Genomic DNA, 14,321 nt, shown 5'->3' with positions numbered 1-14,321 from the left:
TTTATTTGTCAGTTTAAGGTAATCCAGCTATTTCTGTTTTAAAGAGTCTTTTGTTGGGGGTAAAGATTCAGTTCAAACTCTTTTGTAATCAAGTTAGCTATCTCTTAAGAGATCTCTCTTCTCCAAAGCTGGAGGCATCATGCTACCTGACTTCAAACTATACTACAAGGCTACAGTAACCAAAACAGCTTGGTACTGGTACCAAAACAGACATATAGACCAATGGAGCAGAACAGAGATGTCAGAAATAACACCACACATCTGCAACCATCTGATCTTTGACAAACCTGACAAAAACAAGCAATGGGGAAAGGATCTCCTATTCAGTAAATGGTGCTGGGAAAACGGGCTAGCCACATGCAGAAAAGTGAAACTGGACCCCTTCCTTACAGCTTATACAAAAATTAACTCAAGGTGGATTAAAGACTTAAGAGTAAAACCCAAAACATAAAAACCCTAGAAGAAAACCTAGGCGATACCATTCAGGACATAGGCATGGGCAAAGGCTTTATGACAAAAAAGCCAAAAGCAATTGCAACAAAAGCCAAAATTGACAAATGGGATCTAATTAAACTAAAGAGCTTCTGCACAGCAGAAGAAACTATCATCAGAGTAAACAGGCAACCTACAGAATGGGAGAAAATTTTTTCAATCTACCCATCTAACAAAGGTCTAATATCCAGAATTTATAAGGAACTTAAACATATTTACAAGAAAAAAACAACCCCATCAAAAAGTGGGCAACGGGTATGAACGGACACTTCTCAAAAGAAGACATTTATGTGGCCAACGAACATATGAAGAAAAACTCAACATCACTGATCATCAGAGAAATGCAAATCAAAACCACAGTGAGATACCATACCATCTCACACCAGTCAGAATGGCAATTATTAAAAACTCTGGAAACAATAGATGCTGGCAAGGCTGCAGAGAAATAGGAACGCTTTTACATTGTTGGTGGGAATGTAAATTAGTTCAACCATTGTGGAAGACAGTATGGCAATCCCTCAAGGATCTAGAATGAGAAATACCATTTGACCCAGCCATCCCATTACTGGGTATATACCCTAAAGAATATAAATCATTCCGCTATAAAGGCACATGCACATGAATGTTTATTGCAGCACTATTTATAATATTAAAGACATGGAACCAACCCATCCATGATAGACTGGATAAAGAAAATGTGGCACATATACACCATGGAATACTATGCAGCCATCAAAAGGAATGACATCATGTCCTTTGCGGGGACACGGATGAAGGTGGAAGTTATCATCCTCAGCAAACTAACACAGGAACAAAAAACCAAACACCGCATGTTCTCACTCATAAGCAGGAGTTGAACATTGAGAACACATGGACACAGAGAAGGGAACAACACATACCAGTACCTGTTGGGGATGGGAGTTGAGGGGAGGGAACCTAGAGGACAGGTCAATAGGTGCAGCAAACCACCATGGCACATGTGTACCTATGTAACAAACCTGCACATTTCCACATGTATCCCGTTTTTTTTTTTTAGAAGAAAAAAAAAAATAATGGTGTAGAGAGTGAAAAAAAAAAATCTCTGTTTTTCTTCTTTCCTGCTAGGTATGTGGAGACACCAAAATAGCCTTATTGTTTTGGAAGAAGGATTAACTCAGATGTCTTTTCCTGCTTTTTTCAGAGCATTAGTGTTTTTGTCCTGTCTCTGCCCTTGAAATAACCACAGCTGGTGTGGCATGTGGTCTATTGTATTGACACAGGCAAGGCATCATTACTGCTTCCAAGGAACTTGGCTATTTGCCCTGTTGAGGAGGCCCTAACTTTGCTTGATGGTGCTAGCATTCTCCTGAGGACTGACTTGTTTATTTCCTTGTTTACACAGTTCATTCTCATGCTTGGGTTGCAGAGTCATTTTGCCATTGTGTGCAGTAATCTCATAATCCCATGGCAAGCTCACTCATGGCAACCTTGGCAACCTTCTGTGTCATCCACCATGGAACACATGAAAACTTCCGGATCTTTTCTGTGCCATGTGGGCATCGAGGAAGACAGGGATATTATTTCAATCGCTCTGTTGTTAAATCCCAAGGAAGACTAGGGATATTATCTCAGTCACTCTGTGCAGTACTACTATTTCTGTTTTCTTACAGCTTACCCTATGTTGGTTGAGAGTGCTACCCTGTGAGGTCTTTTCCCAGAGTTCCAAACAAAAGCAAGGCACAATCATAAGGTTTTTGGTCTCTCCTTCAAGTTCTCTGCAGCCAGAGTTTCCCTTGGGACTTTCTTTTAGTCTTGTTCGACCAGTTCTTGATAATCAAGTGTGTATTTGTTTTTTGCTCTTCTGTCAATAAAGCTAGCCTTTGTGGCTATTTTGTATATATTGAAAATCCTTTTAGATGTCAAAAGCTGAACGCCAACTTTATGTTTTGTACATTTCTGTTATGACAGTTGTAGTTTTTTCTCTTTTTATTATATGCTTCTGTCTGATTAAGGTAGAGGTCACATAAAAGAAGCATATAAGACAGAAATGCGTTAATATTTTTATAAAATATTTTCATTCTTAAATAGTAGATGTTTATATTAATATGTAGACATTAATTATTAATATTTTTTGCCATTATTTTCTAGAGAGCTGCTTTTGCACATTTTCCTGAACTCTATGATTTTGCCCTCTCAAATGTGGCAGAAGTAGATACTCGGGAGTCCTTGGTCAAGTTTTTTGGACCTCTTAGGTAAGACAACATGAAAAAACTATATATTCTTTTTTCGTATCATGCTCCCTCAATTTTACTTTTCTTTATTGCTTTTAATCATTTTGCAGTACTTTAGGTAATATTACTTGTTATTTCACTCTTCGTTGACGTCTACAACTAGTGCTTCTCTCTAGCAGTTTGGTGTCTTTGTCACTTACCCATGTTTGGTAAAGTTTCTGTTTTTTATGACGTATACAATTTTCTTCAATCTTAAATTTTTCTCAGAGTAGAATATAAAGCTGGTCAATCTCATCAGTCATAAACAACATATGACAAAAACCAATAAAGATTCATTACATGTGATATTAGAGGTGTGACTTAGGGAAATTTTTGCATGTTTAAAATTTATAAAATTAGTAATATCCTCTGGCATTTAGCTATCTGCTAATATATCCTTTTGAAAATAATAATAATAATGGTATACATTTATTTACTATGTGATAGACATTCTGTTAAGTGTGTAAACAACTCTGAAAACATTCATGCTAGAAGTAGGTACCATTTTACATATAAGGTATCTGAGGCATAGAATAGTTAAGTAATTTGCCTAGGTTACACAGCAAGTAAGTGGCAGAGATACAATTTAAACCCGGATAGTGTGATTTCCAAGCCCTAACTTTTAACTACTATACTGTATCATCTCCCAGCTCTTGGGAGAAATTATGTTTAGTTCTTGACTATTTAAAATGTAATAAACTGAGGTTGGTTTGGTTGTTCATTCTCATATGAGGATTTAATATAATTAATAACACATAGATTCATTTCATTCTTTTAAATAACTACATAGAGTTCCATTAAACAGGACCAGCATACTATTTTTTTATTTATTTATTTATTTTTATTTATTTATTTTTTTTTTGAGACGGAGTCTCGCTCTTTCGCCCAGGCCAGACTGCAGTGGCTCACTGCAAGTTCCGCCTCCCGGGTTCACGCCATTCTCCTGCCTCAGCCTCCTGAGTAGCTGGGACTACAGGCGCCCGCCACCGCGCCCGTCTAATTTTTGGTATTTTTAGTAGAGACGGGGTTTCACCGTGTTAGCCAAGATGGTCTCGATCTCCTGACCTCGTGATCTGCCCGCCTCAGCCTCTCAAAGTGCTGGGATTACAGGCATGAGCCACCGCGCCCGGCCTTATTTTTTTAGAAGTTAATCTCCTATTGGTGAGTCTTTTTTTTTGTTTTTTTTGAGACGGAGTCTTGCTCTATTGCCCAGGCTGGAGTGCAGTGGTGCGATCTCGGCTCACCGCAACCTCCGCCTCCTGGGTTCAAGTGATTCTCCTGCGTCAGCCTCCCGAATAGCTGGGACTACAGGCACACACCACCACGCCCAGCTAATTTTTAGTAGCAGAGATGGGGTTTCACCATGTTGGCCAGGCTGGTCTCAAACTCCTGACCTCAGGTGATCCTGCCTCGGCCTCCCAAAGAGCTGGGATTAGAGGCATGAGCCACCGCTCCTGGCCTCCTTTTGGTGAATCTTTAATTTTTAAGTTTTGGCTTTTACAAACAGTTCTGCAATGAGCATCCTTTTCGTACTGATTCCTAGAAGCAGAATGGCTGATTCAAACGGGGCATGTGTTTAAAACTTGTTACATATTGCTAAATTTCCTTCAGAAAAGACTATCAATTTACACTTAAACTAACAGTGTATGAGGATTTATTTTTCTCCCTACTAATGCTGGGTAAATTGGATTTTAATTTTTGCTATTTTTATCTCATTTTACTTTGCATTTCCCTGATCTTATTTGGGAAATTAAGCATTTTTCTGTTTTTTCTTGGCCACTTACATTTCTTCTGTAACCTTCTTATTTTCCTTTGCTATTTTGCATTTTATTGCTTGTCATCTTACTGATTTTAAAGAACTTTTAATATTTTTGATCCTAATCCTTTGTCTAGTTTGTGTTGCATTTATTTTCTCTCAGTTTAACTTGGTTTGTAACATCTTTTGTCATTACAGATATTGTAAATTTTTAATGACAACTGTCATTCTTTTTAATAACTATATTAGATGCTTTATGTAGAAGTCCTTCTCACCCTAAGGTTATAAAATGTTTTCCTATGTTTTAAAAATACTTTTATTGCCTTTTTTTTTTTTTTTACATTTAGCTTAGCTGCATAATTCATCTGGGGTATTTATTTTTGTCCATAGAACTCCTTTACACTCTTAAAAATTATTGAGGATCCCAAAGAACATTTATGTGTATTATATTCATTATATTCACTATAGTAGAAATAAAAACTGGAAAGATTTTAAACATTTATTAATTCATTTAAAAATATCAATTGAGGCCGGGTGTGGTAGCTCACGCCTATAATCCCAGCACTTTGGGAGGCTGAGGTAGGCAGATCACCTGAGGTCAGGAGTTCGAGACCAGCCTGGCAAACATGGTGAAACCCCATCTTACTAAAAATACAAAAATTAGCCACGTGTGGTGGTGCACGCCTGTAATCCCAGCTACCTGGGAGGCTGGGGCAAGAGAATGGCTTGAACTTGGGAGGCGGAGGTTGCAGTGAGCCAAGATCGTGCCACTGCACTCCAGTCTGGGCAACAGAGTGAGACTCAGTCTCAAAAAAAAAAAAAAAGTATATTGATCGAAATCTATTATATGTTAGCCATATGTATTGCTAATGAAAAACATATTCTCCAAAATGAAAAAAATGCACCATTAAAAGAGTGTCATTGTTTTACATTTTTGTGACTGATTTAATTGAAGACAGATTTGCAGATCTCCTTCTGGATTCAGTTTGTTGTGAGATATTGTTTTGGTTGAAGTAAATTAAGAAAATTTGGCCTTACACAGAGGGAAGTGTATTTTGATAAGCTTTATCAAATAATTGGGAATGTTCTTCTTTAATACTCTATGAAAATTTGACAAGTGGTAGTTTCTTTAAAAATTAGTTTCAGAGTAGAATCTGAAACCATGTAAGGAAGTCTGTACAATTAAAATGAATTAATCTGAAAAATTAGAAGCTAGGTCTTGCTTATGGATAAGAGGACCCAAGGTGTGAATCCTTCCCAAATTAATCTATAGATATATTTTAATTCCAATCATAATTCTAGCAGGATATTTTATAGAAATTGACAAACTTATTTTAAAAATAACATGGAAAGGCAAAGGAACTATAATAACCCAAACCATTTTGTAACAGAACAAAGTTGGAAGATTTCTACTAATTTCAAAACTTGCAGTAAAGCTATAGTAATCAAGACATTATGGTATTGATAAATGGATAGATGTATAGATCAATGGAATAGAGTCCAGAAATAGACCATACCTATATGGTTAGTTGAGTTTTGCCTAATGTGTCAAGGCAACTCAGTAGAGAAAGGATTTCATCAATGGTGCTGAAACAATTAGATATCTATATGCAAAGTATGAACATTGACCCATACCTTGCATCATATACATAAATTAACTCAAAATGGATTATAGACCTAAATGTCAAAATTAAAACTTCTAGGAAGTATGGGAGAAAATTTTTGTGATCGTGGGTTTGTGCAAAGATTTCTATAGACACCAAAGCACAATCCATAATGGAAAAAAAAATGATGAATTGGACTTGATCAAAACTTGATCTGCCTGCCTCGGCCTCCCAAAGTGCTGAGATTACAGGCCTGAGCCACCGTGCCCTGCCAGTATTAATATTTAAAAGTGTTCTTGGGGACTGCCCAGAAGGATCTTGGGTACAATGAGAGGTCTGCAGGAAATATTTTGAGAACCCTGCACTAAAGCCTTAATTTTCATTGCTGGTTTTTGATATTTGCTGCCCATGTCATAGTATTATATTTGCTTTTTTAAGCTATTTGTAAAAATACATGTTTCAAAAGTGAAGTGAAGTAAGTTACTATGAATAAAATAGTTCTCTATTCTGCAGTTCAAACACTCTCCACCAGGTGGCATCATACCTCTGCTTGTTGCCAACTCTTCCCAAAAATGAAGACACAACTTTTGATAAAGAATTTCTTCTAGAATTGCTGGTAAATATTAATGTTCTCTGAATTTTGCATGTGGTTTTCCCTGCCTTTTAAAGTCATTCTTAAAGATGTAGGTTGATATAGATTTTTTTGTGGGCCAAAGATTAGGCAGATAATTCTCATTTTGTTTTTGGAATTGTATTATCATTTGATTTTTTGTTTTCTCATCTTTCGAATTTCTTTACTCAAGTATTTTATCTCTTCGAACTACTTTCTGGATGAATCATTCTATTAGCAACTATTTATATGCAAATCACTTTCATTGTCTCTTTCAGTTCCTAAAAATTCCTGTGCTATTTTCTGACAATGTAAAACCTCTCATGAGTAAGGTTTTTGGAATTAATAATAACTCTTTGCAATAGAAAGAAATGAGGATTTTTTTCAGGAATTCTTCTTTTTTTTGTTTTTGTTTTTTTTTTTGTTTTGTTTTGTTTTTTTGATACCGAGTCTCTCTCTGTCGCCCAGGCTGGAGTGCAGTGGCATGATCTCAGCTCACTGCAACCTCTGCCTCCCAGGTTCAAGTGATTCTCGTGCCTCATCCTCCCAAGTAGCTGGTATTACAGATGTGTGCCACCACTCCCAGCTAATTTTTGTATTTTGAGTAGAAGATAGAGTTTCGCCACGTTGGCCAGGCTGGTCTTGAACTCCTGGCCTCAAGTGATTGACCCACCTCAGCCTCCCAAAGTGTTGGGTTACAGGCATGAATCACTGTGCCCAACCTGTTTTCAGGAATTCTTCTAATGGAAAATAAATTTGAGGATAACGTTGATCCTGTGCCTATTAAGGTCTTGTGGCTAGAATTTTATTCCTAAAATTTAAATAGTTGCAACAAAAGAAAATAATTTTTAAAATGTATAGTGCTACAACATTATGTTTTGTTTCCTCCCTTCCCTAAAGGATTTCCCCAGGCTTTGGATTCTTCTGCTATTCAATTTATGATCAAAAAGTTAAAACATACATATTGTTTAGATATCATGATTTTTTTTTATAATTATACTATCTTCACTGAAGAGAATGTGATACCTTTTAAGAATATGTCATTTTAGCATTATTAGATAAACACTTATTTTTCTTTTTCTTTTTTTTTTGAGATGGAGTCTCACTCTGTCCCCCAGGTTGGAGTGCAGTGGTGCAATCTCGGTTCACTGCAACTTCCGCCTCCCGGGTTCAAGCAATTCTCTTGCCTCAGCCTCCTGAGTAGCTGGGATTACAGGTGTGCACCACCACGCCCAGCTAATTTTTGTATTTTTAGTAGAGATGGGGTTTCACCATGTTGGTCAGGCTAGTCTTGAACTCCTCACCTCAGGCGATCCACCCGCTTCAGCCTCCCAAAGTGCTGGGATTAAAGGCATGAGCCACTGCACCCGGTGTAACACTTATTTTCATATTTGAGATAGATTATTAATATTAAGGGTACACAGAGGTCATCATGGAAAGGAACATAGAGTGAGAAGACTAGGGTGATAGATTAATAAACTTTCCCAGATGGTATAGCTAGTTAGTATAAGAATGAAAACGATAGTCCAAAACCTAGAGCTCCTATTTTTTCCTACATTGATTAATGCTAAGTGTCATGGTTTTTAAACCCTTGGCATGTGCCAGGGACTTTGACACTATTTCATATTTCATTGGAAACTTGAGATGTGTGGCACTTTATCTGTTTTAGTGAAAAGGAAACTAAGGTTAGGAAGGTTAAAGTAACGTGCCCAGCTTTTACAGTACTCATAAGTAGAGGAGCTGGGATTTGAACTCAGGTCTGTCTGATTCCAAAGACCATTACCATTGGTTCGTTTCTCATCTTTGATCTATGGAGAAAATAGGAAAAGAAAAAAAAATCTCCTGTTGAACTGCTACAATAACTGATAGGCATGAAACTTCTTCCATAAATTATTTTGATTGAAAAAAGATGCTTCTAACCTTCTGCATGAACTTGTTTCCTTTCTTTTAGGTATCTCGTCATGAACGTCGAATTTCTCAGATTCAGCAGTTGAACCAGATGCCTTTGTATCCAACTGAGAAAATTATATGGGATGAAAATATTGTCCCAACTGAGTACTATTCTGGAGAAGGTATGGTAAAGAAATATGGATTCAGCTGTACAATGAAACAATTTCAGATTTATCATATATAATTGGCAATTATAGGCAGTGTACTTCAGTCTACTCTGTACATTAGGATAATTTCCTGGTGCCCAGAAGTTAACTTTAGAAGCTAGAAAAGATTTAGTATTTTGAATGCTTTAGCACTAAGGGTTTTTATTAAATTTAACTATACACATATCACCCTGTAAAAAATATGACCATAAAGCCCTAAGACTGTTTTGGTTTTTTTTGTTTGTTAGTGTGAGACAGGGTCTTGCTCTGTCACCCAGGCTGGAGTACAGTGGTGCAGTCTCAGCTCACTGCAGCCTCGGTCTCTGGGCTCAAGTGATCCTCCCACTTCAGCCTCCCGAGTACCTGGGACCACAGGTGTGCACCACCACACCCAGCTTTTTTTTTTTTTTTAGTAGAGACAAGGTCTCACCATGTTGCTCAGGCTGGTCTTGAACTCCTGAGCTCAAGCGATCTGCCCACCTCAGCCTCCCAAAGTGCTGGGATTATAGGTGTGAACCACTGCAGCTGACCATAAGACTGTTTTCAAGGAGACCTTATAATGCATGAAGTATAGCTTTCATTTTGTCACTATGATAGGCTGTGTTTGATAGAGCTTTTGTTTTTCAAAGGCTTTTTTTAGGGGCTCTTTTGAATTCTATGTAAAGCAGGTAATGATCACCAAAAAAAAGACATTATCATTTATTGATAGTAAACCCTTAGTGTTGATCCAAAATGGTATTGCCTAGTTTGTTCACTTATTTCCCCAGATTTGGATCTAAACGCTTTTCACGCATCCTCTGAGGATGAGAATTTGCCACAACTGAATATATGCAAAAGTGCATTCAGATATACTTTGAAGGTATATTTCAAAAGAAATTTCAGGACTTTTTTGAACAATGGCATCATTAGTAGAAGAAATGTGACTGTTTTAAAGACATCACAAGTATAAGTATTGGTATATTTACTTAAAATGGTTAATCTAAGACATATCCTAGAGCCATAACTCCGATAGACCCCGTGCACTAATATTGTGCTAGATTTCAGAACATAGGCAGTCTTCATATCTTTTTATGTTCTTACAGTGGTTAATATGTTGCTTTCTCATGTCTAGGGATGCACACCTGGATGATAAAACTATAAAGAAATTCAAGATAGTGATTGCTATAAAAGTCAGAAAATAGTTACTTTTGGGTAAAGGGAAGAAGCTGTAACCAGGAAAGGGCACATGGGAGTATTCTGGGATAGCTGACAAGGTGGTTACAAGGTTTCATTAAAAAAATGTCTTTTACTTTACTGGTACCTTCTATACATCCCTTTTTTTCTTTTCTTTTCTTTTTTTTTTTTTTTTTTGTTCTGCTGAAGGACTTGAGTTATTTGATCATAGAGTTCCCGTAGTCTATAGATTTTTCTGATTGAATACTCATGGTATATTGCAGCATGTTCCTCTGTTCTTTATTTTTCTTGCAAATTAGTACCACCTTGTGCAGAGGCTTGATCAGGCTAAGGTTATCCTTGGCAAGATTCTTGGTGGTGGTGTGTTCTTTCATCAGGAGGCACATACTATCTACTTGTCTCTTTTTTTGTGCTATTAGTAGCTATTGATATTTAACACCTAGATTTGTTAATTCAGTGAGTGTTGCAAAGTGGTGACATTTTAGTTGTCATTTTTTTAAATAAAAATGTGCTATTGAAAGAAATTGAGTTAGATTACAAGTCAGAGTTTACTAATATAAATAATGTTAAATTTTTGTACATCAATGTTTGTTGTATTTAAGTTTATTTTTTTTTGGTAGTATGGACAACAATGATGAGACTATGACTTATCAGTAAAATGTGTTCTGGGATTTTTTAAAACCTTTTTGATATTGCAGCTCAGTGGTCACTTATTGTCTAGGAGAAATAGTGTTAAGTGAGAATAATGAAAAGGGGGAGTCTGGAATAACATACAAACAATGTCTGGTCCTTAAAGTTTAGCCAGAAGGCAAGTTCAGAGCACAATAATAATCATTGGAGATTGATTTATGCAATGTAACATAATAATTCAGTGTTCATGCTAAATTTTGTCATGGGCTAAATTTATGGTAACATTATTCACTTCAGTATTTTGCCAAATATAAATTAGGTGATAAGGGAAGAAGTTTTAAACTACTTGAGACCGTTAGTACAAGTATCTTTAAATACTTTGAAGGAGTACTGTTTACATACAGATCACTCATATGCAGATTACATGTATTAATAAAACTCATCCTTCACCCCAATTCTCTCTCTTTTTTTTTTTTTATTTGAGACGGAGTTTTGCTCTTGTTGCCCAGCCTGGAGTGCAAGGACATGATCTTGGCTTCCTGCAACCTCTGCCTCCCGGGTTCAAGTGATTCTCCTGCCTCAGCCTCCTGAGTAGCTGGGATTACAGGCACCCACCATGACACCCAGCTAATATTTTGTATTTTTAGTAGAGATGGGGTTTCACTATGTTGGCTAGGCTGTCTCAAACTCCTGACCTCAGGTGATCCACCGGCCTCGGCTTCCCAAAGTGCTGGGATTACAGGCATGAGCCACCGTGCCCAGCCTCACCCCTAATTCTTAATAGCCAACATTTATTAATCTGGTTTTAACATCTGTGTGAAAACAAAAATAAGTTGTTACCAGATATGCTGCATTTCAGGCATTCATTAGATTCTTATAGTTTTGAGGTGCCAGTTTTTTAATACAGAGAGCAAATATCTGATTAAAAGAATAATTCAGGCCGGGCGCGGTGGCTCACGCCTGTAATCTCAGCACTTTGGGAGGCCAAGGTGGGCGGATCACAAGGTCAGGAGTTCGAGACCAGCCTGGCCAACATAGTGAAACCCTGTCTCTACTAAAAACACAAAAAATTAGCCAGGCATGGTGGCAGGTGCCTGTAATCCCAGCTACTCAGGAGGCTGAGGCAGGAGAATGGCTTGAATCTGGGAGGCGGAGGTTGCAGTGAGACAAGATTGTGCGGGTGACAGAGCGAGACTCCGTCTCAAAAAAAAAAAAAAAAAAAAATTCAAATATGGATCTTTTTTTCCTTTTCAGGTTGTCTTGCTCTTCCCAAATTGAATTTGCAGTTTTTGACTCTTCATGACTACCTGCTAAGGAACTTTAACCTCTTCCGCTTAGAATCAACTTATGAAATTCGTCAGGACATTGAAGATAGTGTCAGCAGAATGAAGCCATGGTTAGTAAATTGGTTCCACCTGTAATGAAGAGATGCAAACAGTGACTGATAAACTTCTGTCAGAAACCTTATAAGTATATTTAGAAATAATATACTGGCACAAAAGTGCCCTCTAAAATAGGAGATATTTACTCTTTGAGACATTTTTAAATGTGAATTAACATACATCAAAAGTGCTAAAATATAAACCACATATCTGGGTACTTGGGAATGGGAGTGGGAGTCTGGGGATAAGGGAGAAGAAGTCATCATGCTCAAGAAGGGAAGGGGGAAATGTAGAGGGAGTAGGTCAGACCTTACTTAAAGGCCGATTGGAAGGCTAGGGGTTGGCCAAGCAGGCCCGTACTAGGTCAGGACAGTTTAAGTCCTGGAGGAAGCTTATGATAAAGGGGTGTTCCATTAATCCAGCTACTCTTGTCACTGTTGCCACAGTATTCTCAGGCAGCCTCTCTAGGGGAATGGACAGAGGATTAGGGCTGTTGCTGCACATTGCCTGGGGTGGTACATTAGAAAATCTCTGTTTCTCTACCCATAGATTCTGTGGAAGAAAGTAAATCACCAGGATTTACTTTTAGGGCCAGTTGAGTTGGTCTTGTTATTTGAGGAATTCTTCTGCATAAACTCCACTCCCCACCTGCTAGCTCATGTCTGAAATTCCTTTAGCTAAGAAAAGTCTTTCATTCTGGTAATTGTAGCAGCTCTGCATTACAAGAATTTGTAAGGTTAATTTGGTTTTATAGATATGGCTGACTTTAGGCAAATGCTCTTTATTCACTATTTCATTCACAATTTCATCAAGTATGAAATTGATGGATGTAAGTTATACATCACAAGTGATTATAAATGGGTAAAATACTATGAGATGGATTTTTATTACATTATATAATAGGACACCATGTATACATACACGATTATACTGCATTTTATGTGAAAAGCTGAACAGCTTTGGAATCTGAACTGATTCAGGTATCTTCCAGGCTTCTGCTTACTAATTATGGAGAGCTACCACAGACACTGTGATTATGATCTATTTTTTCACTTCCATGTTTTATTTCATAGAGAGTTCTATTTTTTAATTAATTGTTATGTGAAAAGTTATTCTGGGTGAGACTGTAAAATACAACACAAAGCATTTTTGACTTAATAATCAGTTGAGTCAGTAGGCAGGCAAACACTGTGAAATTTGTATACCCACTGGCTGATCATTCCTGCCCACAGCTTTGCTGAAATTGTTGCCCATTGTTTGCACCCTAGGGGAGTGCTTGATCAGAAAACTTCTTTACAATTTATGGTTACCTTGAGTTTATATGCTCAGATTCTGGGCCTAATTTTGGCCATTTTGCAGACTAGGGATTTATTAACTGGCAGTTCAACAAATAGAATTCATTTATATTTTACTTAAATGCCAAGTGCAATAAAAATACTTTGAGTTCTTTTGGTCTATTAATAAAAAAAATTTTTTTTAATTATACCATTTTCTGGCTGGGGAAGAAAATGTCACTTTTTGGAGTTAATTCATTCACACTGGTAAGAATAGATTTTTCTAAATTTACATTTTTAATGCCCATCATTGAAAATTATTAAAAATGTTGAAACCTAAAAGGGGGCCAGGCTTCTTTCTGTTTCATGTATCTTGAAGATGAAAACCAGCAGAGGCATTTTTACTCATTACATGGTTCCAATGATTATGTTTTCAGGGTGCTGAAGCCCACTAACCAGCAGTAAGAGAGGATGTGCTTAAGGGCCAGAAATCTATACTTTTTAATGCTTCAAGTAGATTTTATAAGAAGAGAAAGGGGTAAGGGGAGTAGATTAGCGGTTGCTTGGGTTTGGTAACAGGGATTGACTGCAACTGGACAAGAGGGATCTTTTTAAAGATGACGGAAATGTTCCACAACTGGATTTTGTGGTGATGGATGCACAACTCTGTAAATTTACTGAGAACTATGGACTTGTATATTTATAGTGGATAAATGTTATGGTATGTAAACTAATCTGCATTAAAGCTGTAAAAAATGGAGGAGGTGATAGTAAGTTGTTTCACAAGGGTTTAGCCACTAAGTAATTCCTTTTAGACATTGTCCCAATACTAACCAAGCCATTGCTTGCAGAACTTTGTTTTTAATTAGTTTCTCTTTTTAATGTTATGAAGTTCTACAATTTTTTGTTGTGACATAAAGTCTTTACATAGGAGGCAGTTTATCTTCGTAGGTATGTCATATTCTGCCATACTTCGTAACTTTGGAGTGTTGCTTCAGTTTTTATGTTACATATTTCCCAAATACAACTTTTTAATATAAAAACTAAAGACTAGT

General features: G+C 37.0%; 1 protein-coding gene across 5 annotated transcripts in view; it reads left to right on the top strand.

The window, feature by feature from the left end:
• Nucleotides 1-14,321, top strand: part of AQR (aquarius intron-binding spliceosomal factor) — a 109,301-nt gene that overhangs the window by 38,785 nt on the left and 56,195 nt on the right. For 2 of the 5 annotated variants that reach the window (XM_055363248.2, XM_055363251.2), the window contains exons 13-17: nt 2,142-2,309; nt 2,620-2,723; nt 6,600-6,717; nt 8,663-8,783; nt 11,865-12,006. In XM_055363248.2, the coding sequence (XP_055219223.1) occupies nt 2,142-2,309; nt 2,620-2,723; nt 6,600-6,717; nt 8,663-8,783; nt 11,865-12,006 (653 nt within the window). The remainder of the gene's footprint in view (nt 1-2,141; nt 2,310-2,619; nt 2,724-6,599; nt 6,718-8,662; nt 8,784-11,864; nt 12,007-14,321) is intronic. The other 3 variants (XM_055363249.2, XM_031002200.3, XM_055363250.2) reach the window with 3 other exon arrangements.

This window comes from Gorilla gorilla, chromosome 16, assembly GCF_029281585.2.
Source record: "Gorilla gorilla gorilla isolate KB3781 chromosome 16, NHGRI_mGorGor1-v2.1_pri, whole genome shotgun sequence".
In the NCBI taxonomy this organism is placed as follows: domain Eukaryota; kingdom Metazoa; phylum Chordata; class Mammalia; order Primates; family Hominidae; genus Gorilla; species Gorilla gorilla.
This window is presented reverse-complemented; position numbering and strand designations above follow the sequence as displayed.